General features: G+C 39.8%; 1 protein-coding gene across 1 annotated transcript in view; it reads left to right on the forward strand.

Annotated features, from left to right (window-relative positions):
- Positions 1–13,510, forward strand: part of LOC124790149 (extracellular matrix organizing protein FRAS1-like) — a 210,898-nt gene that overhangs the window by 50,892 nt on the left and 146,496 nt on the right. Inside the window, exon 5 of the mRNA XM_047257744.1 lies at positions 708–822. Coding sequence (XP_047113700.1) covers positions 708–822 — 115 coding nt within the window. The remainder of the gene's footprint in view (positions 1–707; positions 823–13,510) is intronic.

Below are 13,510 nucleotides of genomic sequence, written 5' to 3' on the forward strand. Positions count from 1 at the left end.
TGAGTGAGTCATGTCATCAACAGTTCCTGTCTCTCTGCATTTCTTCCACGTCCGAACAATATCACTTTATTTCACTCCTAGATACCTGGACACTTCCCTTGTTGAAGGCCCTTCCCAATACAAAACAGCAATGTGAATGCAATCAGACCACAGTATTAACTGTCTAGAGATAGTTGAACTACAGACAAAATGAGCCTTGTTCCTCCTCCCTGGTGGAATGTCTGGAACTGATCGGCTGTCAGACCCCCTCCATCTAAAAGGCGCTGCTCATGCATGGTTGTTTACATCTTTGGGTGGGTTTAGTGACATATCTGAACAGTAAAATGGACTGTGTCTGTGATACAGTATCCACAGTCACTATCTTCAGGAGTTCTGGGAACCGAGGTGATGCAAAAGTTTTTTTGATATGTGTATATCAGTATTTGCAATTTAATAAGGTTTGGGTACATCTTTCATCTGAAATTGATCCATTCACTTCAGCCATTTGCACATAAATAGTATAACTGCTAGCTTCTTTATAATTAATTGATTAATTATAAGACAGAATTTTTCATTTATGAATTACTTGAGCTCTGAAATGGTCAGAATATTTGTTAAAAAAATTCTGTGAATATTTTTCACAATATGTAACCTTCAACAAAATATTTTAGTAATGGCCCCTAAACACCCCAAAGTTAATATTTCATACAGTTTTCATTTCTGTGCAGGTAGTGACATTCCAAAAAGGGTCAAAATCTTCTGTTTGTGAAGTAAAACCTGTTGATGACTCATTGTATGAAGGAGAAGAAAACTTTTTTATCCAGCTGGAAAGAATCCCAAATGGTTTGTCATCATTATTCAACTTTAAATGCTATATGTCTTCTACTTCATGTGTACCTATAAATGTTTGTTATATGATATATCCCAGGGTAATAGGCTTACAGTAATTTAAAAAAAAATCTGCAGTATTTTCTCAATCAAATATATCTAAAATGTTATTTTTAGTCCTTCTAGTAGTTACATAAGCAACAAAAAAGTTCACTTTGTCAGTATAAATGAAAAAAATATGGAGATCATTGAAAATCAAATGTTGGAGTCTATATGAAAAGTAGAATAAAGAAAATGATATGTAACCCTACACTATGCAAACATTGTAATGATCATTTCCTAGAAATCATAGAGCAAGTCAGTGGAGAGAATTCAGAAGAAAAAGCATAGTAGTGATTCAGAAGTAGGATGGTCATCATTGTATTTAATTTAAGGTCAACTCAGACAAACCAAGAAAATGTTTAAATGCTTTGAAAAAAATTACGATTTTAGAGCAGCTAGTATTTTTACTGGCATGACATATAAGTAATACATAGCTTTCATAAGTTTCTTGTTTAGAAAGGTGAGAGTATACAGTTATTGGATTCATTAATTTGTGGGAACATGGGATACAGACATATGTAGAAAATCGAATACATGATATGTACATAGTGTAATACCACTTTATTGAAGACAATGTACACAAGACATCCAGTGATGTTGTTCTGGTCAATAGCTGCCACAGAGGCCTAGCAGTGTGGAGCACAGGGTAGGAAATGAAGAAGCGGCACTGAGGTCAACAAGGTGACGCAGCAGTTAGTTGGCATCTGGCGTCATGTAAGGCAAGATTGCCCGACCGTCCGTGTAATGGTTGGCACAGAACGGGGATGCAGCTGGGCTCTTTCTCACAGGTGTAAGTCTCTTCTGAATAACTGTGTTGTGGGGGCAGGAACCATACACAGTTGGTCTGTTTCTTACAGGCAATGAGGCACAGATGCACATGGCCAGTTGTGCTGTGGCTGACACTTTCGTGAGACATCACTGGGCAATATCTTGAAGACACGTTTGGCATTGCATGAATGCTGGACATGTGGTATATCTGTGGCTGACGTGGAAAATGTCTGATGTGTACACACAGAACACAGGTGGTCAGACCAAATAGAGGAGGGTAGGGTATCTGTGGTGAGGATTTCTACACAGGCTGCTCACATCAAAGGGACTCTGTTCTGATTGAAGTGATGGAGTATGTTGAGATATGTTCAGAGGGTAGTCCAATTGATGTGGATCACTAATTTATTAGCAAGTGGCCTTTAAGGTGACTGACCATGTGGCACTGGAGACCAAGAGGAGGCAGAAATTCTGGGTACCAATCCATTTTGGGTCTTGGTTGAAGTCAATGTAGGTGGAAATGCAGTCACAGAGTCAAGCATTGTTGTGTTGAATTCATGTTGGGAAGAGGCACTGAAGTTGTCAGTGACAGTTGAAGATAAATAGTGCAACTGACAGTGGTTGCCCTGGCGTGTGTTGTGTGCAATTCCTCTGATGTGTTCCAAATGTGGTGTTGTAGAAAATCTTCAACACATGGTAGTCGTGTGGTAATCAAATGTGGAACCAGGGGAATGTAGTCAGTGTAGTCAATGATGTGTGAAGATCGGCAGCAGACAATGATTGAGCTGCATTCTGGCGAGTCATGGTAAAGGGACATGGCAACAGTGCACTGCCCAGCCAAAGGGACATGCCAGAAGATGCCATCAGCAGAGGAGCCAGGTGGCAAAGAGAAACATGGTGTTCTGTTATGCTTGTTGTGTTTCATGTCTGGGTTTGGTGACACTGCAGATGAGGGATGGAGCGGATGGGCATGGTCAGACATCAGGAAGCTATGACCAGTCATCAGGACTGGGGTCACAAGTGCCCTGCCATTGTGATGGTTGTAGGTCATGACACTGAGCTGCTCATACATTGTGGTGAGGGTAGCTGATGTGTCATTATTATATTGTGGGAACATTGTGATCTGCATACAGAGTGAATCCGATTTGGCATGGTATGGTATGTAGAGGCAACAAGGGCAGTCTTCTCGAATAGATAGACTTGTTGTGAGCACTATTGAGTAGTCATAAAGCAAGTGACAGCCACGCGTGGATGTAACAGCATGTGGGGTGTCATCACATACTTCAAAGTTATTTATTTTGACAGGTTGCAGGTCACTGTGCTGAGCTGTGGCATGGACATGATACACATGGAAGTGACTCTGCTCAGGTGTGGTAGAGTTGGCCACTTGTGGCATTTGTGGTGGCACAGCACAGTTGGCAATGTTCTGCACAGGCGAGAGCGTAGTATGCATAGCAGCATTCTGCCCAGGCCTGAGTGTGATTCACTTGGGGCTGTTCTGTGGAGGAGTGGAAGCAGCATGCTTGGCAGAATTCTCTGCAGACATGGGTGGACAGTGATGGTGATGGTCTGCGCATGCGCAGGCATGGAGTGGATTGTGGGGAGGCCAGGCTTAGTTGACATGCACCACCTGGGTGTGATGATGTCAGCATTAGAAGTGATAGGACTAAGTCAGTCAGGCTTGGCTGCTGCATGAAAGGAAGAATGCCGAGGCTGTTGCTGTGGCACATGTGAAAGTTCATTTATGACACAGATATCTAGAAATAAATTGTCCACAATCATTGGTCAGGTCTGAGATTGATCTGGATGAACCTAGGTCTGTTCTGTGGTTATTTTCAAAAATAGGACAACTGGTGGAGCAAGGGCAGATCAAATGAATTTGCAAATGGTGCAAAATATGTGCTGTCTGTGTTGAACAAATACAGATCTCTGCAGCGAGGATGTTGCAGTGCAATTGGTTCATAGGATTTTGGCAAGTAGGGTGCAGCAAAGAGGTTCCACAGTAGATTGTTTGTTGCTGTCAGTCGTTCAGGACTAGCATCTTAAGTTGAAGCACAGAACTAAAGACAGTGGAAGAGTTGGATGAGAAGCACTACACTGTCAAGAATGGAAACCATCAATGTGGTGTGCAAATTTCCACAGTCAGTGGTTATGTGTTGGTCACACTGTTATAACTGTATAATGTGAATTTTACCTCATATATGGTCATCATAAATCACTGGGATCACTAATGTGGAAACTTGAGATGCAGACAGGTGTAGAATATTGAATACATGATCTGTACATAGAGAAATACCACTTTATTGAAGACAATGTATAGGAGACAAGAGAGGGGGGAGGGGGGAGGGAAGAGAGTGGGACAGGGAGGGAGCAAGGGACCACGGGAGGGAGGGAGCAAGGAAGGGAGGGAGAGGGAGAGAGAGAGAGAGAGAGAGAGAGAGAGAGAGAGAGAGAGAGAGAGAGAGAGAGAGAATCCACATAGTCTCAAATTTATTCATATTCACACTTCACGATTCATAAATTCCAGCATCATCATGACAATTTGGAAAGAGTGAAGAACTGCATTAACATACAAAAGCAGCCCTCCCCCCAACCCCCTGCCTCACACCACTACCACACAATGTGTATATGGGCACTGGAGATATATACAATTTCCCTGTGTCTAGATCTGATAAAATTGTAGGAGTGGCTGATGTGCTAGTCTTTTACTTTGTTTGTGTGTATCTGAGAATTTTCAGCTTCCTACTTAATATCTGCTGATCACCTGTTACAGAATTTTCACCAGAATATAAAACACCATTCTAAACCCTAGATGTGTAATCTGTACAGGAATTATTATTACCTCTAGTATTGTGGCAGTGGATTGCATATCTCATTTTAAATATATTGCAAAACAAACAAAAGCCATACTGCAGCAATATGTGAAAATACGAAAACTCTGTAAAATAAAAACCTATGCCCTTGAAAACATTACAACACTTCAAGGAACCATTGTGTGGCAAGACATTTCAAATGAGAATGAAGTGGAAGGGCTAGTTAAGCTGTTATTCTGAAGATTTGTTCTTACCTGGGTTCTCGTAGTTGATCACACATTTGCATTATCGCAGTGGAGATTATTTTAATACTAATACTAATACTAATACTAATAATAATAATAATAATTTTCCACATTACAGTTCTTTTCTGTCTATGATTGTATAAAACACTCCTCATTTCTACAGCATGAAAAAAATTGTTTGTTAATAACGCAGGCATTATGTACAAATCTACCAGAGCTCTCCAATAGCAGTAAGAAATATTCACTAAAATCATGAAGGAGTTTCATGCACACATAATGTCATTTAACTTACAAATGACAATCAACAGACAATTTTTGATATGAGTTTGGATTCAACTACATCAACAACAGCATAAAATGGAAGAAATACAATAATATTGTGGGTATCAGAGAAAACAAGATATTTATTCCCATATATATTTGACAATAACTCATAGTTACAGTTAATAAAATGTTCCAGACTATTATGAAGTGGTTGAATGGATTTCACATTAAAACCGAATGTCTCATCTCCAGCTGCGGGTAATAGCTTGGGGCACACGGTTTACCGAAGACCCATGCACCCCAACCGTTACCTAGACTAGGATTTGATCCACCACACACAACAAAGGCAAGGCATCATAAAAATGCTGGCAGATAGAGCAAGCAACATCTGCCAACAACAGCTGCTTGACACAGAATTAAAACATCTCACCAATGCATTGCTCAAGAGTGGTTATTCATTCGCTGAGGTAAAAAGAACATTACAAACACCACAAAAAAATCATAGCAATGCTCAAGCACCAGTGAAATCAGAAGTTTTCTGCCTTTGATTAAGCTCTTTAATGATGGCATAGAAAAACTCTTGAAAAAGTGGAACATCATGGTACCGTACTCTAAAAACCCACCCGGAAGATACAAGATCACGTAAAATCTGCTAAGGATGCTCACTAACCACTGGAAAAAGCAGGAATTTGTAAGTTCTGTATAGTTTTGTGGAGGTATACATCGATACTACAAAAAGAATTGTCAAAAAACGACTAGAACAGCACAAGGGAAATTGCAGAAGAGGGGAAATCGACAGATCACCTGTTGTGGAACATGCTGTGGTGCATATAAATATTTAATACCTAATAACATGGCCAATACTCTGAAGATGTAGGCTTCAGATTCCCATCGCTAACAAGTGGTAATTTTCTGCAGGACTCCAAATTGGGCAACACAACCATGAAAAAAGTTTGCACTACAGTTTCTGCCATGCCGTTCTTGAATATAAATGCCTCAGGCCACTTTGTGAACCTGTCTACCACCATCAGGCAATACTGTAGCCTTCGATGTTGTGAGTGGGCCTACAATGTCAGTATTCATATGTTCAAAATGCTGTTTTAGTTGATAAAATGTGGTCAGTTGGTGCTCTGAAGTTCCATGTGATTTTATTCCTCTGACACACTGTTCATCACTTCACAAATTTTCTGCAGTCTCTGTGCATATCCGGCCATATAAAGTTCTGTTTGACTAATCTGACAGTACTCCTTACTCCCAAGTGTACAAGATTGTGCATTGATGCTGTTGCCTTTTTCTATGTCACGATATAACTTCCCATTTTCTTCAAGTGATGTCATGATCAATAATCTCAATCCTTTTGATTGTTGCAATAAATCACACAACTCACTATCACCTTCCTCCTGTGTGTGAGGGTCTCGTAACCAATGGCATTTGTCACTGCTTCCACACATGCGATGTCATCTGCTACCACATCCACTGTTTCCACACACAAAAGTGCGTCAGCTGGAATATTTAGCTTCCTTTCCATCTACACAATGCTGGTCATGAACTGGCTGATACGATTTAAGTGTTGCAGCTGTCTAAGAAATACTTTCTCCAGCTTTACCTTAAAGGCATATAGATAAGGAGCTTATGATTCATATAGGTAGTGAACTGTCACCCTTCTAATGTGTGCGAATTTTTTGAAAAAGCATAAGTTGCATACAGGTCACCCATGTTGCCCAATGCTGCTTAGATGGCAACAACTTATGGCTATAGAATGCAATGGCCTGCCAATACTGATCAACATATTGCTGAAGTGCAGCACCAATGGCAGTGGACAAAGCATCAAAAACGAATATAAGCAAGAAGTGGGATGTGTGCAACTGTGTGTGCTGACTGGGCAGCCTCTGATGTAGCTGTTTTCACAGGCTGAAACACGGTGTCTGCCTTGCTGGTTCAAGGCACTCTGCAGTTAGGCATTGGTGTGCCCTTAAGGTATTCATTCAACAGTGTGGTTATCACTATGTGATTGTGAATGAATGAATGAATCATAGAAATTTACTACTCCTAGGAACCATCATAGTTCTTAGTCTGTGGTAGGTAGGGAGTATTTGCTTATGACCTCCATTTTTTTGTGTGGACACCACCAACATATCATTTATGTCCACATAGTAAAAATCTAAATCTTTTATCATCGCATCCATAAAGCAGTGGAAGGTCTGAGTCACATTGCATAGTCCAAATGACATCCTGGTAAACTGAAATAGGCCAAATGATATTGTCACTGCTGTTTTGGGAATGCCTTTTGTAGCTAAAAGAATTGGATAATATGCTTCATACTAGGACAGTGGTAGAAAATATCATGTTACAGTAAACATTTGCTGAAAAGTTGTCATGTGTAGGACCATGTACTGGTCTGGGATGGTCCTTGCATTGAGTTGGCAATAGGCACCTCAGGGACTTCATCCCTGGTGTATGCAGATTAGTAGTCAAACCTATTAGTTGCTGCTGTCACAGATCTGGCAGTAAGTTTGTAGAAGGACAAAAAAATCTGTTCTGATAATAGGGTGTGATATATCTGTCACTATAAACTGCCATTCAAACACATGACATAGCCCCAGGTTAAGGAATAATGTTACTCAACCATACATTGTAGTCTTGGAGTCAGTAGTGGTTAACAGGCAGCAGTCATCACAGCTCTTGCATGGTAGGCAATTTGTTGGATGTACTGACACTTCCGCCCCAACTTGACCTGGTATTGTATTTTCATATCAAGGTCCATCACAAAACATCAGTGCATGTTTGCAGTAGAAGTTGGTGCTGCTACAGTGTGTGATTCATGCTTCCACTTGGAAGGTGATGTACACTTTTGTACATCATTACCAAACTTCCTGTGGTACCAACTTAAGTTCTGTGCTGATTGCAATCAGTTATGACCTCGTGAATGTCGGCGATATAGCTGTATTATTTGCTAACTCGACCAATTGCAATTTCAGGCAGTCTAGCATCACCATGGGCACATTTTGTTGTTGCACCATCAATGTTGAGACACTTGATGCCAGATAAATTTCAACTATACTGTCAGCCATTTGTGCCAGTGCATTTCAATCACCCACACACACTGTGAGAATTTTTGGGTGTCTGATTGCAATCGAGGCAATCATATATTCCATAGCACATCATCACCTACAGTGCTACTTGCCAATGTGTGTAAATGTTCTATGAGTTGTGACATTGTCCAGTCTCTGAGCTCCTATGTGCGCAAAAGCTTCTCTAGCTGTTTTGCTTCTGACTGCAGCAAGCATGTGATCAGTGCATTTTTAATCAATTAATACCAAGGGTGTCTGCTAGTGTGGCTACAATATACTGGATTTCTGCTGCTGGGTCCTCCATGAGCACTGCAACCACATCTAGTCTCATCTGCTGATATTTGTGAAACGATGAACTGCCACACAGAGTGACTGTGTGGTTTGAGGTGACATGTCACGGATTGTGAGGCCCCTCCTGCTGGAGGTTCATGTACTCCCTCAGGCATGGGTGTGTGTGTGTGTGTGTGTGTGTGTGTTGTTCATAGCATAAGTTAGTTTAAGTAGTGTGACTTTCTAGCTGGGCAAACCATAATAAGACGATTATATTGCCAGAATGGTGGGGGTTTTATTGTCACCCTGTCAACTGTAGTGCTGGCTGCCAGTTCAATTATGACTGGTGAGTTGTTTGGTCTCATGTGGGAATGAGTGCAGCTGGTGTGGTTGTTACAAGCATCAATATTGTGAAACTGCATGAAACTCTGAAGCCAGCATGATCATGTCACAATTGGTTGGAGTTATGAAATATGTAGGTATCAGAGAAAACAAGATATTTATTCCCACAAACACTAAGGAACTGCTTGAACTTATACAAACATGAATGCATACACAACATAAAGCATGGAATAATAAACAGGAAGTAAACCAAAGAACAACTACATTAATACCACTTGAAATTGCCACTACAAGGAACGTTCATGTGCCACTGTACATTTTTGGGGGTAGAACATCTATCTTCTATTGCACACATATATAAACCAAAGTCCCATTGCATGCACTCTGACTGTATGTTTGGGCTAATCTCAAGGACTACTGTAAGGATTTTGATCTGGTTTTGACCAATAGGTAGATTGATTCATGACAAAGGTTTGTCTGTGTAATTTATAAATATTTTCTGAAAATTCGCCAACCTATTTCTACATATACAAACTAAATTACCATTCTCACTTCTGTTTGTATGTTTGGGATAATCGTGAGAACTACTGTATGGATTTCAGTTCAGTTTCAACTAATAAACACATTGATTCATGAGGAAGATTGTGTATATTAATTTATAAATCTTTCATGGAAATTGGCTGAACTATGATGAATTAAAGTTTGCTCTCTAGCAGTACAGCCACTGCAGCTCTATAGAGTAGAAAAGCTTGAGCAGAATACGATCTTGTGTGATAGTGGAATGGTACGCTAGTATGTTCAGACAGGAAACTGCCCATCTTGTGTAATAAAATGACAGTGAAGTTCTCATCTATGAAATTTGAAAGACATCATGTGACAATCACTAAGTACCACTAACAAAAAACATTGGTGAAACAGGTCAAAAGAAAGAAGCCAAAAAGAGGGGGGGGGGGGGGGGGGACAGAAAATGGGCTAGCAGTAAAGCACACACCTGCAAGCCAAAAGGTTGGAACACACATTTTGCACCCTGTCTCCTAACATGGCATTTATGTCTCAATGATGTTAAAATTCACTGGACACAAAACATGCCTCAGATTCCATGTCAGACTGCAAGTCTCCTTTTCAAATAGCAGAAATCATGTCAGACCTGTTAATCTAGTGATAGACTGCATGCCTCACAACCAGAAGGTTCTGGCATAGAATCTCAGTCAAACCACAGATTTTTATCTCTCTCTTTTTAACCTAACATTTTCCTCCCAATAAGGTAGAGATTCACCATAAATGAAACATAGTGTGGATTCTACATCAGACTGTATGTTGTCTTTTTCCAGTTGGACAACTGGCACAAATATCTAAAGTCACAAATCTCTGAAGTGACATTCAGTTGAAAGACCTGCACCAGGCCATTAACTCACATGAAATTATTACCAATCTCCCTCTACTCATGTTCTGATTGATTAGATAATGGTAAGACAGAGATTTTAAATTTTAAGACATTTCCTAGGGCAGATGGGGACTCGGGCAACAATTTATTGGTTATGAACTGCAGATTAAAACTAAAGAAACTGTAGGAAGGTAGGAATTTTAGGAGGCGAGACCTGGATAAACTGAAAGAGTCAGAGGTTATGGAGAGTTTCAGAGGGAGTTTTAGGGAATGATTGACAAGAACAGTGAAAAGGAATACAGTAGAAGAAGAACGGGTAGCTTTGAGGGATGAAATAGTGAAGGCAGCATGATGAGACCTAGTAGAAATCCATGGGTAACTTAAGAGATACTGAATTTAATTGATTAAAGGAGAAAATATAAAAATGCAGTGAACAAAATAGGCAAAACGGAATACAAAAATCTAAAAATGAGATTGACAGGAAGCGTAAAGTGGCTTAGCAGGAATGGATAGAGGACAAATGAAAGGACTTCAAAGCATGTATCACTAGAGAACAGACAGATGCTGTCTACAGGAAAATTAAAGATATCTTTTGAGAAAAAAGAATCACCTGTATGAATATCAAGACCTCAGATGGAAAGCCAGTCCTAAGTAACAAAGGGAAAACAGAAAGATAGAAGGAGTATATAGAAGATCTATACAATGGAGATGTACTTGAGAGCAATATTATGGAAACGGAAGAGGACATATATGAAGACGAGATGGGGCATATGATATTGCATGAAGAATTTGACAGAGCACTGCAAGACCTAAACTAAAACAAGCCCCAGGATTAGACCATGTTTTGCTAGACTGCTAATAGGCTTGGGAGAGCTAGCCATGACAAAACTCTTCCATCTGGTGAGCAAAATGTACGAAACAGGAGAAATACCTCAAACTTCAAGAAGAATATAATAATTCCAGTCCCAAAGATAGCAGGTGCTGACAGATGTTAAAATTCCTGAACTATCAGTTTAATACATCTTAGGTGCATTTGAGATGTGGTGGTGTAGATGAATGTTGAAAATTAGGTGGACTGATAAGGTAAGGAATGAGGAGGTTCTACGCAGAATCGGAGTGGAAAGGAATATGTGGAAAACACTGATAAGGAGAAGGGACAGGATGATAGGACATCTGCTAAGACATGAGGGAATGATTTCCATGGTACTTGAGGGAGCTGTAGAGGGCAAAAACTGTAGAGGAAGACAGAGATTGGAATACGTCAAGCAAATAATTGAGTACGTAGGTTGCAAGTGCTACTCTGAGATGAAGAGGTTAGCACAGGAAAGGAATTCGTGGCGGGCCGCATCAAACCAGTCAGGAGACTGATGACCAAAGAAAAAAAAAAGGTGCACAATACTAACACAAATTCTTTACTGTAGAATGGATAAAATGGTAGAAACCAACCTTCTGGAAGATTATTTTGGATTCTGGAGAAATGTAGGAAAATGAAAGTAAATACTGATCCTACAACTTCTTATAGAAGATAGAATAAGGAAAGACAAATCTACATTTATAGAATTTGTAGACTTAGAGAAAACTTTTGACAGGTTGACAGGAATACTCTCTTTCAAATTCTAAAGATGTCAGGAGTAAAATACAGGGAGCGAAAGGCTATGTCCAATTTGTATAGAAACCAGATGATAGTTGTAATAGTTGAGGGGCAAGAAAGGGAAGCAGTAGTTGGGAATGGAGTAAGATAGGGTTGTAGCCTATCACCAATGTTATTCTGTCTGTATATTGAGCAAGCAGTAAAGGAAACAAAACAAAAATTAGGAGTAGGAATTAAAATCCAGGGAGAAGAAATGGAAACTTTGAGGTTTGCCAGTGACATTGTAATTTTGTCAGAGACAGCAAAGGACTTGGAAGAGCAGCTGAATGGAATGGGTGGTGTCTTGAAAGGAGGACATAAGATGAACACCAACAAAAGTAAAACAAGGATAATGAAATGTAGTTGAATTAAATCAGGTGATCCTAAAGGATTTATATTAGGAAATACAGCACATAAAGTAGTAGATGAGTTTTTCTATTTGGGCATCAAAATAACTGGTGATGGTTGAAGTAGAGAGGATGTAAAATGTAAACTGGCAATGGCAAGAAAATTGTTTCTGAAGAACAGAAATTTGTTAACATTGAGTATAGATTTAAGTGTCAGGAAGTCTGTTCTGAAAGTATTTTTATGGAATGTATCCATGTATGGAAATGAAACATGAACGGTAAAGAAGTTTAGACAAGAAGCTTTTGAAATGTGGTGCTACAGAAGAATGCTGAAGATTAGATGGATAGATCATGTAACTAATGGGGAATACTGAATAGAATTGGGGAGAAAGGAAATTTGTGACACAATGTGACTAGAAGAAGGGATCAGTTGGTAAAACATATTCTGAGACATCAAGGGATCACCAATTTTGTACTGGAGGGAAAGATGGAGCATAAAAATCATAGAGAGGGACCAAGAAATGACTACAGTAAGCAGATTCAGAAGGATGTAGGTCGCAATTTTAGTCAGAGATGAGGAGGTTTGCACAGGATAGACTAGCATGGAGAGCTGCATCAAACCAGTCTTCGTACTGAAGACCACAACAACAACTACACATGTTATAAAGATATGAGGAAGTTCTGTGTACATAATTTATAAATATTTTGTGCAAATTGGCTGAATGTTCTTCTGCCTATATGTGATAGCTACTCACAGGATCTACAATAGGGATTTTGATACTTACGGCAAACTGTTGTGACCATCCTGTTGACAAATGTGAGGCTGCAGAGACACAGTGCCTTTGTGCAGAGCTCTAATTGTTAGTGAGTTGAATCAGGCTGTCTGCTCACACCTTCAGGCACCACAGTATGCCTGCAAGAGGTGTGTGCTTGTTAAATAGTTTAATTTATATGAAACTGGCAATATTTAGTTACCTAACTTTGTTTTTTACATTTTAATCACAATTCTATGCAGTGACCTGTAAACAAAATCATGACTGCGCCAGCCAAGTCTTCCAGCTGTAGATACTCAGTGCTACCCATGCAAAATCATGTTGCTAATATCTATAGAAATTAAAAGTTCCTGCAATGCTTTCTGTCTGAATGTTCAAGCTGATGTCAGGAACTATTGCAGTGATTTTGATCCAATTTTGACTAATAGATAGACTGATTCATGAAGAAAGTGGGTGCATATAATTTATCAATATTTCTTGTAAACTGACTGAACTATTGCCACTTCCCACTTTGGAAAGAATGTCACTGCAACCTTGAAGTACAGACACGGCAACACCAGAGAGCAGCAAAGCTTGACCAAATTGTGTGTTGGGCCTGGTGGTACAGCACTAAAGTGCATGTCCGGAAACTGAAAGCTTGTGGGATGAAATCCTGGGTGGACTACAGATTTTTCACTCTGCCTTTTAAACCATCATT

The sequence above is a fragment of the Schistocerca piceifrons genome, chromosome 1 (genome assembly GCF_021461385.2).
Source record: "Schistocerca piceifrons isolate TAMUIC-IGC-003096 chromosome 1, iqSchPice1.1, whole genome shotgun sequence".
NCBI lineage: Eukaryota > Metazoa > Arthropoda > Insecta > Orthoptera > Acrididae > Schistocerca > Schistocerca piceifrons.